The 16,905-nt window shown below is 37.9% G+C and overlaps 1 protein-coding gene across 3 annotated transcripts; it reads right to left on the bottom strand.

The window, feature by feature from the left end:
- Positions 1-7: 7 nt before the first annotated feature.
- LOC129417404 (disintegrin and metalloproteinase domain-containing protein 17) lies at positions 8-16,592 on the bottom strand. 3 transcript variants are annotated; one of them, XM_073869627.1, is made up of 20 exons: positions 16,186-16,592; positions 15,643-15,775; positions 15,089-15,222; positions 14,918-15,006; positions 14,471-14,648; positions 12,080-12,213; positions 11,917-12,003; positions 10,550-10,663; positions 10,258-10,402; positions 10,071-10,165; positions 9,815-9,967; positions 8,415-8,614; positions 7,904-8,007; positions 7,685-7,819; positions 5,298-5,428; positions 5,123-5,201; positions 4,930-5,018; positions 4,595-4,651; positions 4,340-4,382; positions 8-2,601 (listed from the first exon to the last, which is right to left on the bottom strand). In XM_073869627.1, exons 1-20 carry the CDS (start codon positions 16,298-16,300, stop codon positions 2,255-2,257), a joined length of 2,562 nt encoding a protein of 853 aa, XP_073725728.1. In that variant the 5' UTR covers positions 16,301-16,592; the 3' UTR covers positions 8-2,254. The 3 variants fall into 3 exon arrangements, with proteins under 3 accessions (XP_073725728.1, XP_073725729.1, XP_073725730.1); XM_073869628.1 differs by having other exon boundaries at positions 4,340-4,379; XM_073869629.1 differs by lacking the exon at positions 4,340-4,382 and having other exon boundaries at positions 16,186-16,590.
- Positions 16,593-16,905: the final 313 nt, after the last annotated feature.

The following is a 16,905-nucleotide window of genomic DNA, read 5'->3' as shown; positions in this document are numbered from 1 at the left end:
AATCAGATTATAAATGGAGACAGTTTATTCACATCTAATATAATACTAAAACACACACACATACACTGAATGACAGCAGAGTGACCTCATATACAGTTTGGCATTCAAGTGAGGTGTATAAATCATTACTTATGATATGATATACAAGAATATAAGAAACATAAAAATATATATTTAGTCCAATGACATGTATGGCACATAAAAACAACTCTGAAAAGAAAAATGTAGTTTAGCTATGACTATTACTGCCTAAAAGACATACCACAAGGCTTTCCAGTTATACAAACCTCAACTCCTCTTAAAATTTTACATCATAGAGCAACTTTATAGACATTTCACAGTGGGGAAAATACTAGTGATTCTGAAATATTGACTTTGGTCACATCAAATATACAATAGCAGCTCTAGTGGCATGAACAGAAAATGTGTTTGTGTCACGATGAGCGAAATACAATTGACCAAATCTTAAAAATGCAAAAACAATATTTTAGACACCCTGTGCAACCGCAAAATTACATGGAAAGTTTCAAACTGAAAGCATTCAATCTAGTGGTTCCCATATATGCCTGAAATTAAATTCATGCACTTGGATATATGGTGCATACTGCATATGCATAGCTTGAATTTTCTCATACAGTAACCAGTGTAACATTAAGTCATTAAACTATTTCGAAGCCTTATTCAGAATGATGCTGTAGTCTTACTCCTTAAAGAGGTATAAATGAATGAGATATGTCCTAATATTTATGGGATTATTGCATTCTCAGGCAAACTGTAGCTACAGTACCACACTACTAAAATTGTGAGACAAAAGGCACATACTGTATTGACAGAATATTCCAGGTTAAGGGGCGGTTCACATTTCACGACTAAAACCAAGCGCAGTCGCTTTCCTCAATGCAACATTCTGAAAAGTTGAAACATTCTCTGCAGTGCCGACGTGCCTGAAAAAATTACTCGCTCACTATTGAGTGCGCTTGCCGCGCATCTACTTTCAAAATAATGTATTTGCACGCGCAAAAGACGCAAAATGTGAACCGCCTCTAATGCTGTTACACTGAAAAAAATATTCATTCAATTTGCTCAATTTTTTAAGGTAAGTGGTTGCAATAAATTTATTTAAGCTACATTTAAAAAAAAACTTTTGTTTAAATGTAGCTTACAGGTGCAGTGTGTAATTTTTAGAAGGATCTCTTGACAGAAATGCAAAATAATATACAAAACAATATTTTCAGGGGTGTATAAAGACCTTTTTATAATCAACGTTATGTTTTTATTACCTTAGAATGAGGCGCTTTATCTACAAACACAGAGGGTCCCCTTACGTGGAAGTCGCCATTTTGTGCCGCCATGTTTCTACACAAGCCCTTACGGACAAGCTTTTTTACTAAGTTGTCACCGAAGTTGACATGTTTTTCCGGTGGCGGCTACCGTAGCTTCTCTATGCGTTTTAAAAGCAAGGGGTGAGCAGTGAACTGAGCCGTTGGTTGCAATTCGCAACCTCACCACTAGACATCGCTAAAATTTACACACTGCACCTTTAAATAAATTGATTGCAACCGTAAATTGAATGAATCATTGTTTTCAGTGTAGCACAAAACTATTTTTACTTTGTTTATAAAAGCAAACAAACCACATTGGAACCGTGTCAACATTAAACTTTCGTCATCAGTGCATTACAGTCTGCATCACTTTTGCTTGCTTTTACAAATCAAAGGTACACATTTAAACTGTGGTAAACAGCACACTAAATGCAGTCCCGATATGCTGTATTTAACACGTCTTTAATTTTTTACATTTTACTAGATTTCAGTAGTTTATCTTGGCTGTCTGAGATTTTTATTTATTTAGGTGACCACATATTTATAATAAAGGTTTGTTAAGAACAAACGAACCTCATACACTTTAAATCACAAGTACATCTACACTGAAATAAATTATTCATTCAATTTACTCCATTTTAAGGTAAGTGGTTGCAATCAATTTATTTAAGCAACAGTTTTTCAAATTTTTTGTTGTTGTTTAAATGTAGCTTAAATAAATTGATTGTGACCACTTACCTTAAAAAATTGAGCAAATTGAATAAACAATTTTTTTAGTGTACAAAATAGGCCTGACTGCACCAAAATCAAATTAAGGCTTATTTAAGTGCATATAATATACCAAAGGAACCCATCTAGTGACCTTGAATCATGCACAATTATTTAGGGTGCATATACTTATGAGCAGTCCTCAACACTCAGTCTCCTTACTTTCAATGCGCGCTTGCCTCTTCAGCCGTCTCTTGTCCCCGTGTGTTGGCGTTCCCTGTGCGGTGAGGTCCTCGAAGGACCTGGCAGCTGTGCCGCTCCGAGGGAAGCTTTCCTCCTGCATCTCCTCGTCCTGGTGAGAGGAGTCTCCGCTGGGTTGCTCCTCGATAGTGTCCATTCGCTGCAGATCTGCTCTGGGTGCGCCGGAGAGGCTGGTTGGGCTTTGGGCGGTAAACGTCTCCTGTGATGGTGAAACGACGGGGCCCGTATGTCGTGCTGGTAATGAAACCAGATGAGGGGGTCTCAGAATGCAGATGGGAGTTGACTCCGGACCACTCGGCATCTCTAACTTCTAAAGGTAGAAGTTATAAGTAATCAGTAAGTGATACACAATCCTTTGAAACTATTTATCATGGTATTTGCTTTGCTCTGCATTATTAGGGATGGGCATGAGTATTCAAGTACAGTTTGTGGGTGAAATTTGATCATGCAAACTTTTAAGAGTTACAGTATTAGTTAAAATTTGGAAACACATATTTTTTCCACATTATAGACTAAATAGACACATCAAAACTACTGAATGACACACATTTAACTATAGAAATTATGTAGTCACCTTTGTTTTGTTTTGAACAAATTAACAAAAATCAGTTTTTGCTTTTTAATCACTAATTCCAAAAATCACTTCATCCATTATCCTGATTCTATGACTTGTATGATGTACTTCTAGCTGTCATGTTGTTGTATAATAATGAAAGATGCGCTCTCATGCGTTGATCACAGACATTAGATTCATGCACACCGACGCAAAATGACTCCAGGAATACCGGGAATTTTATAGTTCAAACAAAGACATATTTTTAAGATCATGGGGAAACATTTTAGTCTGGTGTTTCCAAAATTTTGACTTATACTGTAAACAATTCAATTAAATGAACAGTATGTAGGATTGTGGCCAAAACTTGTATTGCAATCACAAAACTTGTGGCTAAAACTGGTACTGCAATCACACAACTGATGGCCAACACAAAATGACAACATAAACATCAGTTGAGGGCTGCAACTCCACTTTTTAAATGACAATATCCTGGCCAGATCACTTTTGTCAGTGATATAAGTATTTGAAATAAAAATTATTTCTTAATGTCTAGTGACATATCAGGGCCATTTTATGATTAATTGATATAAATTTCTAACATACTGATCCTTTAAGTATATTTATTCAGCTTAGCTCTCTTTACAATACGCATTGTTTCAAAGCAGCTATATATTATAACTATATATAGCTATAGGTGGATGTATCTGTTGATCACTCATGTAGACAAACTGATGCCCATCTCTGTGCATAACATTAAAAGCATGCTACATTTGTGATAAATGCAGCAAAATAATCTAACTACACCAATACTGTCCATTCACATCTCCTGAATTAAATTTAAAATCTGAAGACAAGAGAAAAGAAAGCCATCCATCTCATATGCAGTATCTACTGTATGTCAATGTCAATGGCGTGCATTCACTATAACTATGGGTTCACAACAAGAGCCGAGTTCAACGATTTGCGCAAGTAGATTACATACAAAGTCAATGCAAAGATGCGATCAGACGCGTCCTCGCGTGGGGCTATGTCAATGATGCGATATGGGCGGCGCGTTTGCCACGAAAACACGCGCTATTCACCTCAAAGGCGCCTTTGCCAAAGTTGAAAATATTCAACTCGAGCAAAAAATTCACATGACACAAAGTTAAATCCCGCAAGTAATCTAATCTTCGCAGCAAACGCACCGCCCATATTGTGTCATTTGCATCTCCCCACGCGAGGACCCGTCTGATCGCATCTTTGCATTGACTTTGTATGTAAAATACTCACGTCTGGTGTGAACACACAGTAACGCGATGCCCCGCATTTGGTGCGCCGATACAGGCCTGCTTCCAAACAGACATCAGATCCTTACACTGAACGCACGAGACATACAGCAAAAGCTCAACTGCATTGGTGCCAATGCGGTACACAGTCGCCCCACAACCAGCGCAGGCTCATCACGTTAACTCAGGATACACATGGGGGTTGCCATTCAACACAAACTCACCTGAGTTGAGGGCTCTACTACACACCTCCACCACCATCTGCTGCTGTTCCACGCGGGTCAGAGCAAACAAGCCACAAGTCATACATGTGCAGCCAAGCTCCCCCTTTACTAGCCTTGACATAAGTTGCCATGCTAACAGCAGCACACATGTGCATAATGTTATTCTGTTATTTTTGGTTTCTGAATGACCCCAATGCAGGTTTAGTGTGTTAGTAAAACAGATATCAAGAAGTCAATTTGTATGTAAGAACTTACACTTGGGTACAAGAAGGATTTGGAGTCCTTCTCATATTGTTGATCTAGTTTTTTGTCCTGTTAACAAAAAAGAGAGATTATCACTGCAGTATCATTTAAAGAGACCAATTTACACCAAATAGCTTCCAAAACTGTATCAATCTCATTTATACATATTCAATGTACGCATTAAATTACATCCTGGTCCTCACACGAAAGTCAACAGTCTCCTTAACTTCATTTGTGTGTTCATGGACATTGAGGTTTGGTTTATGAGGGTAAGGAAATGACAACAGTATTTTTTTTTCTATAAAACATTACATTGACTTAAATAAACAGCATGTATGTGGTCTTACCACACAATGCACCAGTATGCTGAGAGGAATCCAGAAAAGTAGAGAGAAAACCACCACTGATCCAACTATGTTGTCAGCCAAGAACTTTCCTGAACATTGACAGGAAATAGTTAATCATGTCAGTTAACCCTTTAAAAAGCATTAATGAAGTCAATGCACATTGCTTGATTAAAATCACCCTGCTATCTCTTACCAAATGTGTTGATATCCAATCGGTCTATGAAGTCCCATAAACGTTCAATGACATCCTGCACCTGCTTCATGCATTTACCCTGAAATTAAAAACATATTGTATTACTCATTATAGCATGACCAAGCAAAGTATGTTTCATTTGATAAATTGTGATTTTTTAAAAATCTTTACTTACGGCCCCGTCACAGAAGCCAACAGTACAGGGTTTGCCCTTGCGCAGATAAAGATACTTCCCTTCACCAGTAGAAAAAGGAGTACACAGCCCAAACTTATCTCGACAGCAGACTTTGCATGAGTTCTCAGTTTCTGAAAACAATTACAGTACGTCAAGAATGGTTATTAAATTTGAAAAAAAAAATGTAACAACCAAAATAGTTTGACTGGTGTTACAGTCTTAATATTACTGTAAAATTAAATTAACTTCTAGGAGTGTTACTGCATTAAAAGAAATAACTATTTTGACCAATAAATATTTATCATGGTATATTTTAATGCCAGATGACTAAAATGAATAATATGTTATAGTCAGGGCTTGACATCACCTTTTTTGCTCACCAGCCAAAGTGGCTAGTTGTTTTCCAAAGTTACTAGCCACTCAGCATTTTCACTGGCCACAATTTATTTTTGTTGTTGGTAAAATAAATTTTAGATGATTAAACATGCCTTTGACATCGACTTTAATTTGAGTAATTTTACTTGTTTTAGATTCGATGCAGATTGACTTTCAAATGCAAATTGACAACCAAATTAAGACTACATTTATTAGTTATATCAGTATTATATAAAATATTTAGGTGCTTTAGTAATGTTACGTACACACCAAAAGGGGCCCATATCGCGTCATTCGCAGCGCCCAACGCGAGGACGCGTCTGATCACGTCTTTGTGTTGACTTTGTATGTAATCTACTTGCACAAATCGCTGAACTCGCATCTGGTGTGAACCCAACACAATTACTCGCTCTAGAATACTCGCGGGATTTAACTTCGTATTATGCAAATTTTTTGCTCTAATTTAATATTTTAAACCTGGGCAAAGATGCACTTGAGGCAAATAGCGCGTGTTTTCGCGGCAAACGCGCCGCCCATAACGAGTCATTCGCATCGCCCCAGGCGAGGACGCGTCTGATCCCGTCTTTGCATTGACTTTGTATGAAATCTAATCGCGCAAATTGTTGAACTCGCATCTGGTGTGAACCCACAGTTATGCTACGTACACACAAAATGCTGGGCATCGCATTACTCGCTCTAGATTACTCGCAGGATTTAACTACGTGTCATGCGAATTTTTCACTCGAGTTAAATATTTTCAACTTGGGCGAAGCCGCGTTTGAGACAAATAGCGCATGTTTTCGCGGCAAACGTGCCACACATATCGCATCATTCACATCGCCCCACGCGAGGACGCGTCTGATCGCGTCTTTGCATTGACTTTGTATGTAATCTACTCGCGCAAATAGCTGAACTCGCGTCTGGTGTAAACCCACACTTAGGCATAAATAGTAATCTATACTTTTACTTTAAACTTGTTTATGTAGATTGTATTTTATAAGTTTGATCATGGTTTTTGTTAAAAGTGATTTAAGAATTTAAGGCGCTCTTTTACTGACACATGTAGAGAGGGCATTATTGTTGCCCAAAGTAGCCTACATAAAATGTTGCACGAACCTCTCCGCTCGCGGATTTCTATTTTGTTTTTGGACAAAACTGGGAAGTGTGCATTAAAGGTGCAGTGTGTAATTTTTAGAAGGATCTCTTGACAAAATGCAAAATAATATACAAAACTAAATGATCAGGGATGTATGAAGACCTTTCATAATGAACCGTTATGTGTTTATTGCCTTAGAATGAGACCTTTTATCTAGATACACAGAGGGTCCCCTTACATGGAAGACGCCATTTTATGCAGCCATGTTTCTACAGAAGCCTTTAACGGACAAACTTTTTTACTAAGTTGTCTCCAACAATGACATGTTTGTCCGGTGGCAGCTACCGTAGCTTCTCTAATGTGTTTCAAAAGCAAGAGGTTAGCAGTGGACTGAGCCGTTGGTTGCAATTGGCAACCTCACCACTAGATGCCACTAAAATTTACACACTGCACCTTTAAGGTATGCGCTATGCTCTTGCCCAGAGAGTGTGCACGCACTTTAAATCTCTTCAATCACTTTCATGCAATTGTTTTATCTTTCACATAGTGTGAGTGTTTGCGCTCAGACTGCGTCCCGTGCATTCGCATATCCATTAGCCCTCAAGCTCTCTATGGTAAATAACCTCTACTGTTCGTTGCGTTTGGTGCAGGTAGTGCTCATGGGAGTTGCAGTTTCCCAGTGTCGCAATGTGCATTGTTTAAAATTGTGCATAACTAATTATATTCAACCTTCCAAAGTGGCTAGTGGGATTGGCTGTCTTACCCGCCACAGTGGAAATCTACCCGCATTTGGCGGGTTTTAATCTCAAGCCCAGAAAACAATAAATAGTAATTTCTTCTAGTAAGCCTACCTAAACCCTTCGGGTTATACATGGAAAATCAAAGTAAAAAATTTTACTTTTTTTTATAAGTTTACCATTGCAGGCACAGGACTCAAGTTTATGCACAGCCTCACAGAAAGGCTTGCATTCACCATTCCGACAGCGGCCCTTATCCACACACACCGTTTCATCAGCCAGATTTCCAGGGGGAGGGCACTCACTACTGTTGCCTAAAATACACAGATATCCAGGTTTAACCAACAGTGACTGAGATCCCAAAATACCAGTTACACCTACACTATATGTGGACTCACCTGTGCACTTTGATATGCCCTTGCAGGTGGCAGTGATGTTCTCCTGACAGATCTTCTCTGAATTTTCAAACTGACAGCCCTTACAGCAGGGGCTGTTCCTGTCACTGAGATTCACAGAAAACAATATCAAAACACTGACATTTATAGATCTGCAGTAAAAAAATGAGGGCTTTGTAACTGTGGACTTATTGACCACCCTATTCTTTAGTATTTGTCGACCAAAATGACCTATAAAATGTCTGCTGGCATTATCCATATCTAAAAAGCAGGGTGAACAATGGCTAACATATTAAAATGTATTAAATATAATATGGTATAATGAATTTGCAGTCCTTTTAACCAATAGTTTTTTGCAATTACACAAAGTAAAAAAATTTGTACTGTCTCAAAAACATCCTCTTAGGGGTCAACCTATCACTATTCTTCAGTTATCAGCACTGGACATTCATAAAGCGCTAGTGCAATGCTAGGACATAAATTAAATTCATGCAGAGTTTCACACTTTTTTTACCTGCACTGGGCATTTGGTTTGAATTTGCAATTAGATGTACAGCAGGGATCATTGCTGAGATGAAGGAGTCCAGGATCACAGTCTTCGTCTTCTTCCACACGAGAGTTACCACACAGCTTCCTGTTCCTCTCCTTAAAGCACACCTGGGCCTTCATTTTTAAAGACTTAATGACCGAGGACTTGCTACAGCTGGAGAAGCGCTGTGAGAAGAAAAAGATGAATAAGTAGAAACCAGGGTTCCCACACCTTAGTAAACTTCAAATTCAAGGACCTTTTTAAGGACTTTCCAGGTCCAATACCCTCAAATTCAAGAACTTAATGTGGGGACACATTTCAAGTGAGAGCAAGATTACATCGTTTTACCTTTTAAGATACATTGTTACAGTTCCCTTTTGAGGGAACACGGGCTGCGTCACTGCTGTGACACTTTGGGGACGCCTCCAAGGGTAAGTGCGTCTGAATGTGTATATCAATTTCAACCAATGGTGAGGCATAACGACAAAGGCAGGGGGGATGCGGGAGCCAGGAATTATATCGCTATCTGAAATATTGCCTAAGATGGCGTAACAGGGAAGCAGGAAGTATGGCAAGGGAGAAGCAGCGCCTCGTTCCCTTCTCAGAGAACAACAGTTACATACGTAACCTGAGAAAATTTCGTGTCAAACACAACTATGCAAAAAAGCATTTTGGTATGAATCAACATTCGCATACAGAAGATATAAGCATTTAAAGTGAACAGTTTCGCATGTGTGCTTAAAAAGTCTAGAATTTTTATGATATCATCCTACACTACACAGGGAATAAATATAGATTTTTTTTCCCAGAAAACTTCTTGGATAAAATAGATTCAAGCACTTTCAAGATTCAACGACCTGTACCTGTGTATGTATATTTTCAAAAAATTCCCAGGGCCTTGAATTTTTTCCACCAGATTCACAAACTTTCAAGTATTTCAAGGACCCGTGGGAACCCTACTAAGTGACTATTTGCACAATTTGCTGTCTGCTAAACAAAAACTGTATATCAGTTCATTTAGAATAAAAATCGTGAACCTCAATTGCGGATTTTAATCAACAGATTTTCTAGTAATCGGTATAGCTGCCTTTTGCTCTTTGTTTTATAAGAAAAAACTTTGACAAAAGTGTTACTGGGTAAAGTAACTAGAAATAGCTTATTTTTATCTCAGAAATATTTCTAAAGTACTTCTGATTCACAACACAATTATTAGTTTCAACACTAAATTGTAGATATTACCATGGTGCACAAAGGATGGAAGTGGTAAATGCCGAAGGGTGGGGAAGAGGTAAATGCTGAAGTTGAATAAATAGAGTGTTGTTTAAAACATAGCAGGCCAATAAAAGGCAATAAAGGAAATAAACTTATTCCATGATGAGCAATACCTTGTTGTTGTCATGATCTCCACTGACTGCAATGGGGTACATGACATACTTTCCACCCTGGTCATCGCTTGGAGCACAATCAGGAATGTTGTCTGGATCATGTTCTGCTCCGAAGTTGTGACCAAGCTCATGGGTGGTCACAAGATCTGCTTCCTGGAGATCAGAAACAATACATCACTGTCTCGCCTGTTAATAATTAACATCTAGCATATATTTCAAGCTCTGGTAAACAGAAACAAGTGCTGTTTGTAAAAACCTTGGTCAGAATAGTTTTCCCATAATTCATAGTGCTAGTTAGGCCAGTGTTCAGGTAATAGTCCTTCCCTTTATGGGAGTGTGATGGCTTATAGGCTGTAAGATTAAATGAATATGCAAAGTCAAGCTCTGTTTAAAAAAAATAATAAAAGAGTATTCTGTCGATTTAAAGTTGACCACAGCCTTACGTTTAGGGCAGAGTCCACCTAATCCATTTGGTTTGGAAGGAGCCACATACGCAAGACCCAGAGTGCCATCATCAAAGTCCTGATAGGTGAAAAGATGAGCGAGGCAGACCGCAGAGGCATTGTCTGCGATGTCAAAACTGAATTGCTATAGGGAACAGAGATGACAAAGTAAAAGTACTGTACATACTGGCACCTTAAAAGTCAATGTGACAGCATTTCCCAAGCACTACTTTTAACAGAAGAATTGATTGATCTGGAAGTAATTGGCTGGTAAAAAATGTCTGGCACTTACTTCTAGAAGTTTCTTCACATCCCACACACCATCCTTTCTTCCTGATGGGCTACCATTCATGTTGTAGTGAATTTCTCCTGGTCCAACTTTTGTGGGCTCCTTGTTTATGAGAATCTGTGGGGTATGTATGTCATATTTATAAAAATATTTTATAAAAAATAACAATCGCTTCTAAAAGTAAAATTAAGCAATTATATATTTTTGACAAGCAACTAAAATAAAAACACAACATAATTCACAAGTTCACATTAATATTTGGCGTGCTGTCCGAGGGGAGGACTCAGAGCTCGAAATTTTAGCCTGAACCCAGAGTATTTCCCCCTCTTTAACTGGGATAGATGAACTAGCTGACGGGATGCTGCAAAAACTGTCACGGGACAGAGGTGAGGGACTGCTATAAACACCTCTTCGCACTGACTGGTTGGACAAGCCATGTGACAAAACCTAAAAACTTTTGTGGACTCATTAAACTAGCATTAAATACTTTGTATGTGAGTTGACTCTAACATACCAAACCAGTGTTTCCCACAGAGGTAAAGTTCAATTGTGGCAGCACATCTGCCAGGTGGATAGGTAAACAAGGGGTAACTAACATGCAGTCAGGTTGGTCATTTTCGGGTTTGGAGACACATGCAAAGCCTATACTTCACGTGTCTGCCCAAAAATGCTGTGTACACTGCCATGGGCTGCCACAAATAAATAAATGTATGGGAAACACTGCAAACTGAATTAATAAAGAGATGTAGCAGGTAAAGGATGAAAACTAAGAAGAATAAGCGCCCAAGATTTTGATTACCGTATTTTCCGGACTATAAGTCACACTTTTTTCATAGTTTGGCGGGTACTGGGATTTATAGTCAGGTGCGACTTAAACGTAAAAATTATTTCATATGAACCAACAAAAACCATTACTGTCTACAGCTGCGAGAGTCCACTCTATGCTGCTCCTGTATTTATGTAATTCAATGGATTCAGTGATGTGGAATGACTTTGGGATCTTTTTGAACTTGATTTGACTTGTCATGTTAATTTAGCTTATTCAGCCTCCCAGATATGTGTTGTATGCCATTGTGTATCGTGTAAATAACTGTTTATGTTACTTTAACATGTACAAACACCTATTCAGCCTGCTGTTCTGTGCTATTGTTTAGTTGAATAACTTGCCTTTCCAGATTAAATGTCTGTTCTTCGGCTTGGATTTTGTGAAATCATTTTCTAAATAAATGCGACGCATAGTCCAGTACGACTTATATATGTTTTTTTTGCTGATGCGACTTATACTCCGGAGTGACTTATAGTCCGGAAAATACGATACATATCGAAACTTTTTGCATATTTGCAATAAAAGCCATTATTGAAGGGTTCACCTGGTGAATCTGCACACCGTAGCCTATAAACTCCTCGTCCCAGGAAGTGTTTCTGTAAATATCATCCACTCTGTCTATCAGTTCAATCTGAAATAAACAAACGCAGACAAAATTGAATACACTGTGCATGTCATCATGTGTTCCTGAATGTTGCCGTGCTCACCAGGTAGTTTATTGTAGTGCTCTCCTCTCCACGGCCCATGTGCTTGAAGAAACGATAGTCCGCCACTAACAGCAGAGTGCAGGTGTTTTTCTTGCCGTGGTTCGACAAAGATCTCTTCTCTCTGTCATGTGGCTCTGAACGCAAAACCAGGAGATCAAAAATTAATTGACAAGCTATGAAACAAAACAAATTCTCACGTCCATATATAAAAAATCCATAGCTTCTACATCCTTCAATAGAGCCATGAAGTTGCCTACAATACAATAGAAGACTGTATGTCTTTGCTCTTTAAATAGAGGACAAAGAAATGTGTTATTAGTCAACTTAATTACTAACCATGGTTACTAGCTGTAGTTTGTTTCTAGACAAGTATCAATTCTTATTTAGGGCAGGAGGTCATTGCTGGGCGACAACACACTTGAATGGATAGCCTTTGTCAGTTAAACTCCTACACACTGATGCATTAATGATTATTCTCTCATCATGAGCATGTGATAAAAGTTATCTACCGTCTGTTTGGCTGAAACAAAACAGTTTGATACCACAACGTAACACTTGCAACATATTTTCTGTAACTGAATATGCTTATACTGTGACATATTTAGGAGTAAAACAAAACATTCAGTAAATAATAACGTAGGATTTTTTCTACTGGGGTACAGGACCTGATTTCATCCATTGGATTTGATTAAATCTTGTGTGGACGAATTTAAGTTCAGCCCTACCTTTATCATTTCAGAAGCCATTTCACTCGGATATACTTCACGATGGGGAAAATAAGACAATCGCTACTTTTCCTAATCTTTTCCTGGACCACGCCCACCCGCCATACCATATGATCGGAAGTAAAGAGAGATCATTTCGAGGAGTTGAAGAGATTGGCATTTTTGATTAAAGGTCCCGTTCTTTCTGTGTTTTTAAAGCTTTGATTGTGTTAACAGTGCGCAAAATAACATGTATTCATGTTTCACGTATAAACAACGAGGAATTTCTCACACAATTTACTTAGCTCAACACCGCTGCTTTCACTGTCCTAAAAAAGGGCGGATTTCATTCTTGTTCTTTCTCCTTCAGAAATATGTATCGAGTTCTGATTGTGTAGTTTGTTTAGTGTGTTGTGATTCAACAGCAGCTTAGCTTAGGAGAGCCGTTTGAGCTTAGCTGGCAACTGGCGTATTCCTGTGAGCGGAGTTTAGTCAAAAATACTTATATTGACGTTATTTAACCAGGAAGTAGAGGGCTGTAGTCCAAACTGGCGTTCGCTGTAGGCTTTGAAAGGGGAATTCTGGTAAAGAAAATATATCACCTTGGCAGTGAACTTTGAGCTTTATCATTTTACAGGTATTATTTATGCTCTAGTTACTGTTAAAGTTTGAAAAATGTGATCAGGAAGAACGTGACCTTAAAATACCGTTAATAAGCGGTAAATAAATATGATACATACGTGAACTTAAGAACAATTCCTCACAAGGTATTTTTGCATCCAAGTGAGAAAATACTATGATTCACATGCATACTTTTCCCCTGATGATCGGATCAGAGATCGTACTACACCACGTCACCAACCCTATCAATGTTTAGTTGTTTTTTTTTAAGTATTTTTTAAGTATTTGACTTAATATTACTGGCAAATCATATTTTCCCAACTCCCATAGCATAAAAGTGTAATTTTCCACAAATTAATGAATGTGATTCAATAGATTTTTTTCGTAAAGACTATAAATGTCATGTTTTTTTTTTAATTTCCATTGCATTTACTCATTTGGCAGACACTTTAATCCAAGCGACTTGAAGCACATGTAAACTTCATACGTAGTCTCTAACGGCATCACCTGGCGGCCATCTTACCTCAGACAGCTCGCTCACTCGTAGCATTGAGTTTAATGGTGCAGGTACTTTTAAATGACCATAACTTGCTTAATTTTCTACCAATTTTCAAACGGTTTGTTTTTTTACAAACGTTATTAACGTGGCTATAATTCTGGATGCTTTAACATGTTTCATGATCTTTTTATTTATTTTTAGTATAAGTATGCAGTGTCATAGGTACATCTTTGACGTTTATAACAAACCAAACCATTTGAATATCGGTAAAAAATTAAGCAAGTCATGGTCATTTAAAAGTACCTGAACCATTAAAAATGCTACCAGTAAGCGACCTGCCTGTGGTAAGATGGCCGCCAAAATGCAGACGTTCCACTCAATTGGCAAGCAGCGAGGGCGAGACATCTAGCCTTTATACATATCTATGATCACATGTATGTTCTCCCTGTGACTCAAACCCATGACCTTTGCATTGCTAACACAATGCTCTACCAGATGAGATACACTATTTTTGAGATATTAAAGGCTTAATTTCCAGGACTGTGTCATGCACATGAAGATACACACCCTCCTCATCCTCTTCATGACCAACTGCTCTGGCCTCCAGTGGCAACATGTCCTCGGCATTAGTGTTCACATATCCACACACTTTAGATGATGACAGTCGACTGATGTTCTTTATATCCTCTGAGCGGTACACCAGCAAACGTCCATCAGCGGGTTTCTCTGTGAATCGCCACAAAGGCTAACAGAAACAAAACAGGTGAGAGGGAAAACCTTGTGAACCAGATGAAAACAGAACATTGGACTTTCATATGTCCCCATAATGATGAAATAATGTTTTTAAATAGGTTTTTCTGCCATTGGTAAGCAAAATCAATCAACGGATGGCTTTTGTTTAGTACAGTATGATAGTCTCGATACATTCAAATGGGATATGAAATGTTTTACCACACATCTCCTTTAAGGCTGGGAAGATTGAAAAGATCACATATAAATGTGTTAGCAACTCACCTCTACATTATACTCTGCCTCATTGGTGAGAATATGGGCTGAAAACTCATCTCCATCAATGTGTGCCTGCACACGCGAGTGCTCCTCTCCTGATAGGATATCATACGACAAAGATTTGTAGATCTAACCCAGCCTCATACAAATATCCAATATACTTGTTTTATATCTTACCTACTACATGTCCTTTGAAGTAATTCTGTAACTGAACTTCATATTGGTCCTCATTTCCATTCTTGTCTACAAATACAGCCTTCAAGTCCTCTGTGAAGAGTTCTGTGTTGGTTGTCAAGTACAACTTGAAGTGCCTTTCGAGGAAAATATACAGTTTAAAACATTTACATTTATGCATTTGGCAGACATTTTTATCCAAAGTGACTTACACTGCATTACAAGGAATACATGTTTATCAGTATGCGTGTTATCTGGGTTCAAACCCATGAACTTATGGGCTGCTAACACAATGCTCTACCACTGAGAGAGTGATAAAAGTAGTTTAACAGGTTTATAACGTAAAATACCTACAATTTAACGACTTTGATAACAAGTTGTACAGATCAGAGAAGACTAATGCAAATACAGACAAAAATTAAACAGCGTCAGAGGACACAGCATGAAGTTTCACCGCAGATATTATCTGATCTGCCCTAGGCACAATCTGATTTTTCTTATTTATAGCTTTTTAACTGTGTAATAGCAAGTTGGACGTGTCAATTTGTGAGTTTTACCTTTCGAGTGCTGTGAAGCTGACCAGCCGGTCGACATGAGATTGGGGATCAACGTCCCTTTTTTTGAGCGAATGAAGATGCAGACTTGATGCAGGAAGAACCTCAAAGTCTGACAGCAAGGAGCTGAGCGTATCTGAGTGATTTAAAGCACATACATAGTTATTCATGCAAAATTCTTGTTTTATTTTGAAAACCAATCAAGTATGGTTTCCTTCTGCATTTGGGGTTTAGACAAGGCATTGCACTTATCTATGGTCAGCCTTAATGTTTATGTATACCATTAAAAACATATGGATACAATACGATCTTTCATATAAGTTAGTCAATTCAATTGAACATGCAGGAACTTCCATGACAAGAGGAAATGTACCATTTACACAACACATGCATTGCTAAAACAGGAAAAGGAAGAAAAAACTACACTGATAAAGACAACACCCACACAGCTGCTCTTAAAAACACGGCATATGTGATCTCACCCTAAAATGATCTTTTTAAATAGCTTTTATTCTCTCTTTTGAAATAAACTAACTCCAAACTTACCAAATTCTTGCGCCTCTTCCCGACTCCTCAGGTCTTCTTCAACAGATACTGGTGTCACCGCACAACGGACAGATAATGGAGCAAAAAGGAATAAATAAAATATAAAAAACTCCATACTGGAGATGTAACATCACTTGTCAAAGCACCATGTCCAAGCGACAGCTGTCAACATCTGTTGTCTGTTATTTGCAAATATACGCGGCCAGTTGCTGTTCCGGTTATTAACCACGCCTTTAAAAAAACATACATACAAATATCAATATTGACGTGGAAATAACTGGCAAATGCTAAAAGTCGATTAATTTGTGTTAAAATACGCGAACTGTTATGCTGTACAGTAGCTCTCACACTTCCGTCCACACATTTGCGTGGATCCCCTTTGGATAATAATCTGAGGGGAAAAAAATCCAATGATTCTGTTTCCGGAAATTAGCCGGAAGTGTGGTCTTTTATTATGTAATATTTCTGACGATGTTTGTTTGTAGTAACAAAAAATGACCATTAAATATCGGTTACATAGTATTAATAATTAAAACATTAAATATACAGTGGCGTGTATTCAATTATGCACGATATATATATATATATATATATATATATATATATATATATATATATTATAATTATATTATCATTTAAAGTAAAATTTGTTATAAACTATACAATAAATCTAAAAAATAAAATTAAAAGCATCACCTAAATATGCTTGTTTTGCGGGCA

This window comes from Misgurnus anguillicaudatus, chromosome 7 (genome assembly GCF_027580225.2).
Source record: "Misgurnus anguillicaudatus chromosome 7, ASM2758022v2, whole genome shotgun sequence".
In the NCBI taxonomy this organism is placed as follows: Eukaryota; Metazoa; Chordata; class Actinopteri; order Cypriniformes; family Cobitidae; genus Misgurnus; species Misgurnus anguillicaudatus.
This window is presented reverse-complemented; position numbering and strand designations above follow the sequence as displayed.

Bases quoted from the DNA above. Each gene is read 5' to 3' on its own strand.
- LOC129417404 (XM_073869627.1), bottom strand. From the start codon at position 16,300: ATGGAGTTTTTTATATTTTATTTATTCCTTTTTGCTCCATTATCTGTC. The intron at 7,820-7,903 runs GTGAGTCCACAT...TGTGTATTTTAG, and splicing joins GGGCATATCAAAGTGCACAG to GCAACAGTAGTGAGTGCCCT. The intron at 4,383-4,594 runs GTAAGTTCTTAC...CGCGTGGAACAG, and splicing joins AATCCTTCTTGTACCCAAGT to CAGCAGATGGTGGTGGAGGT.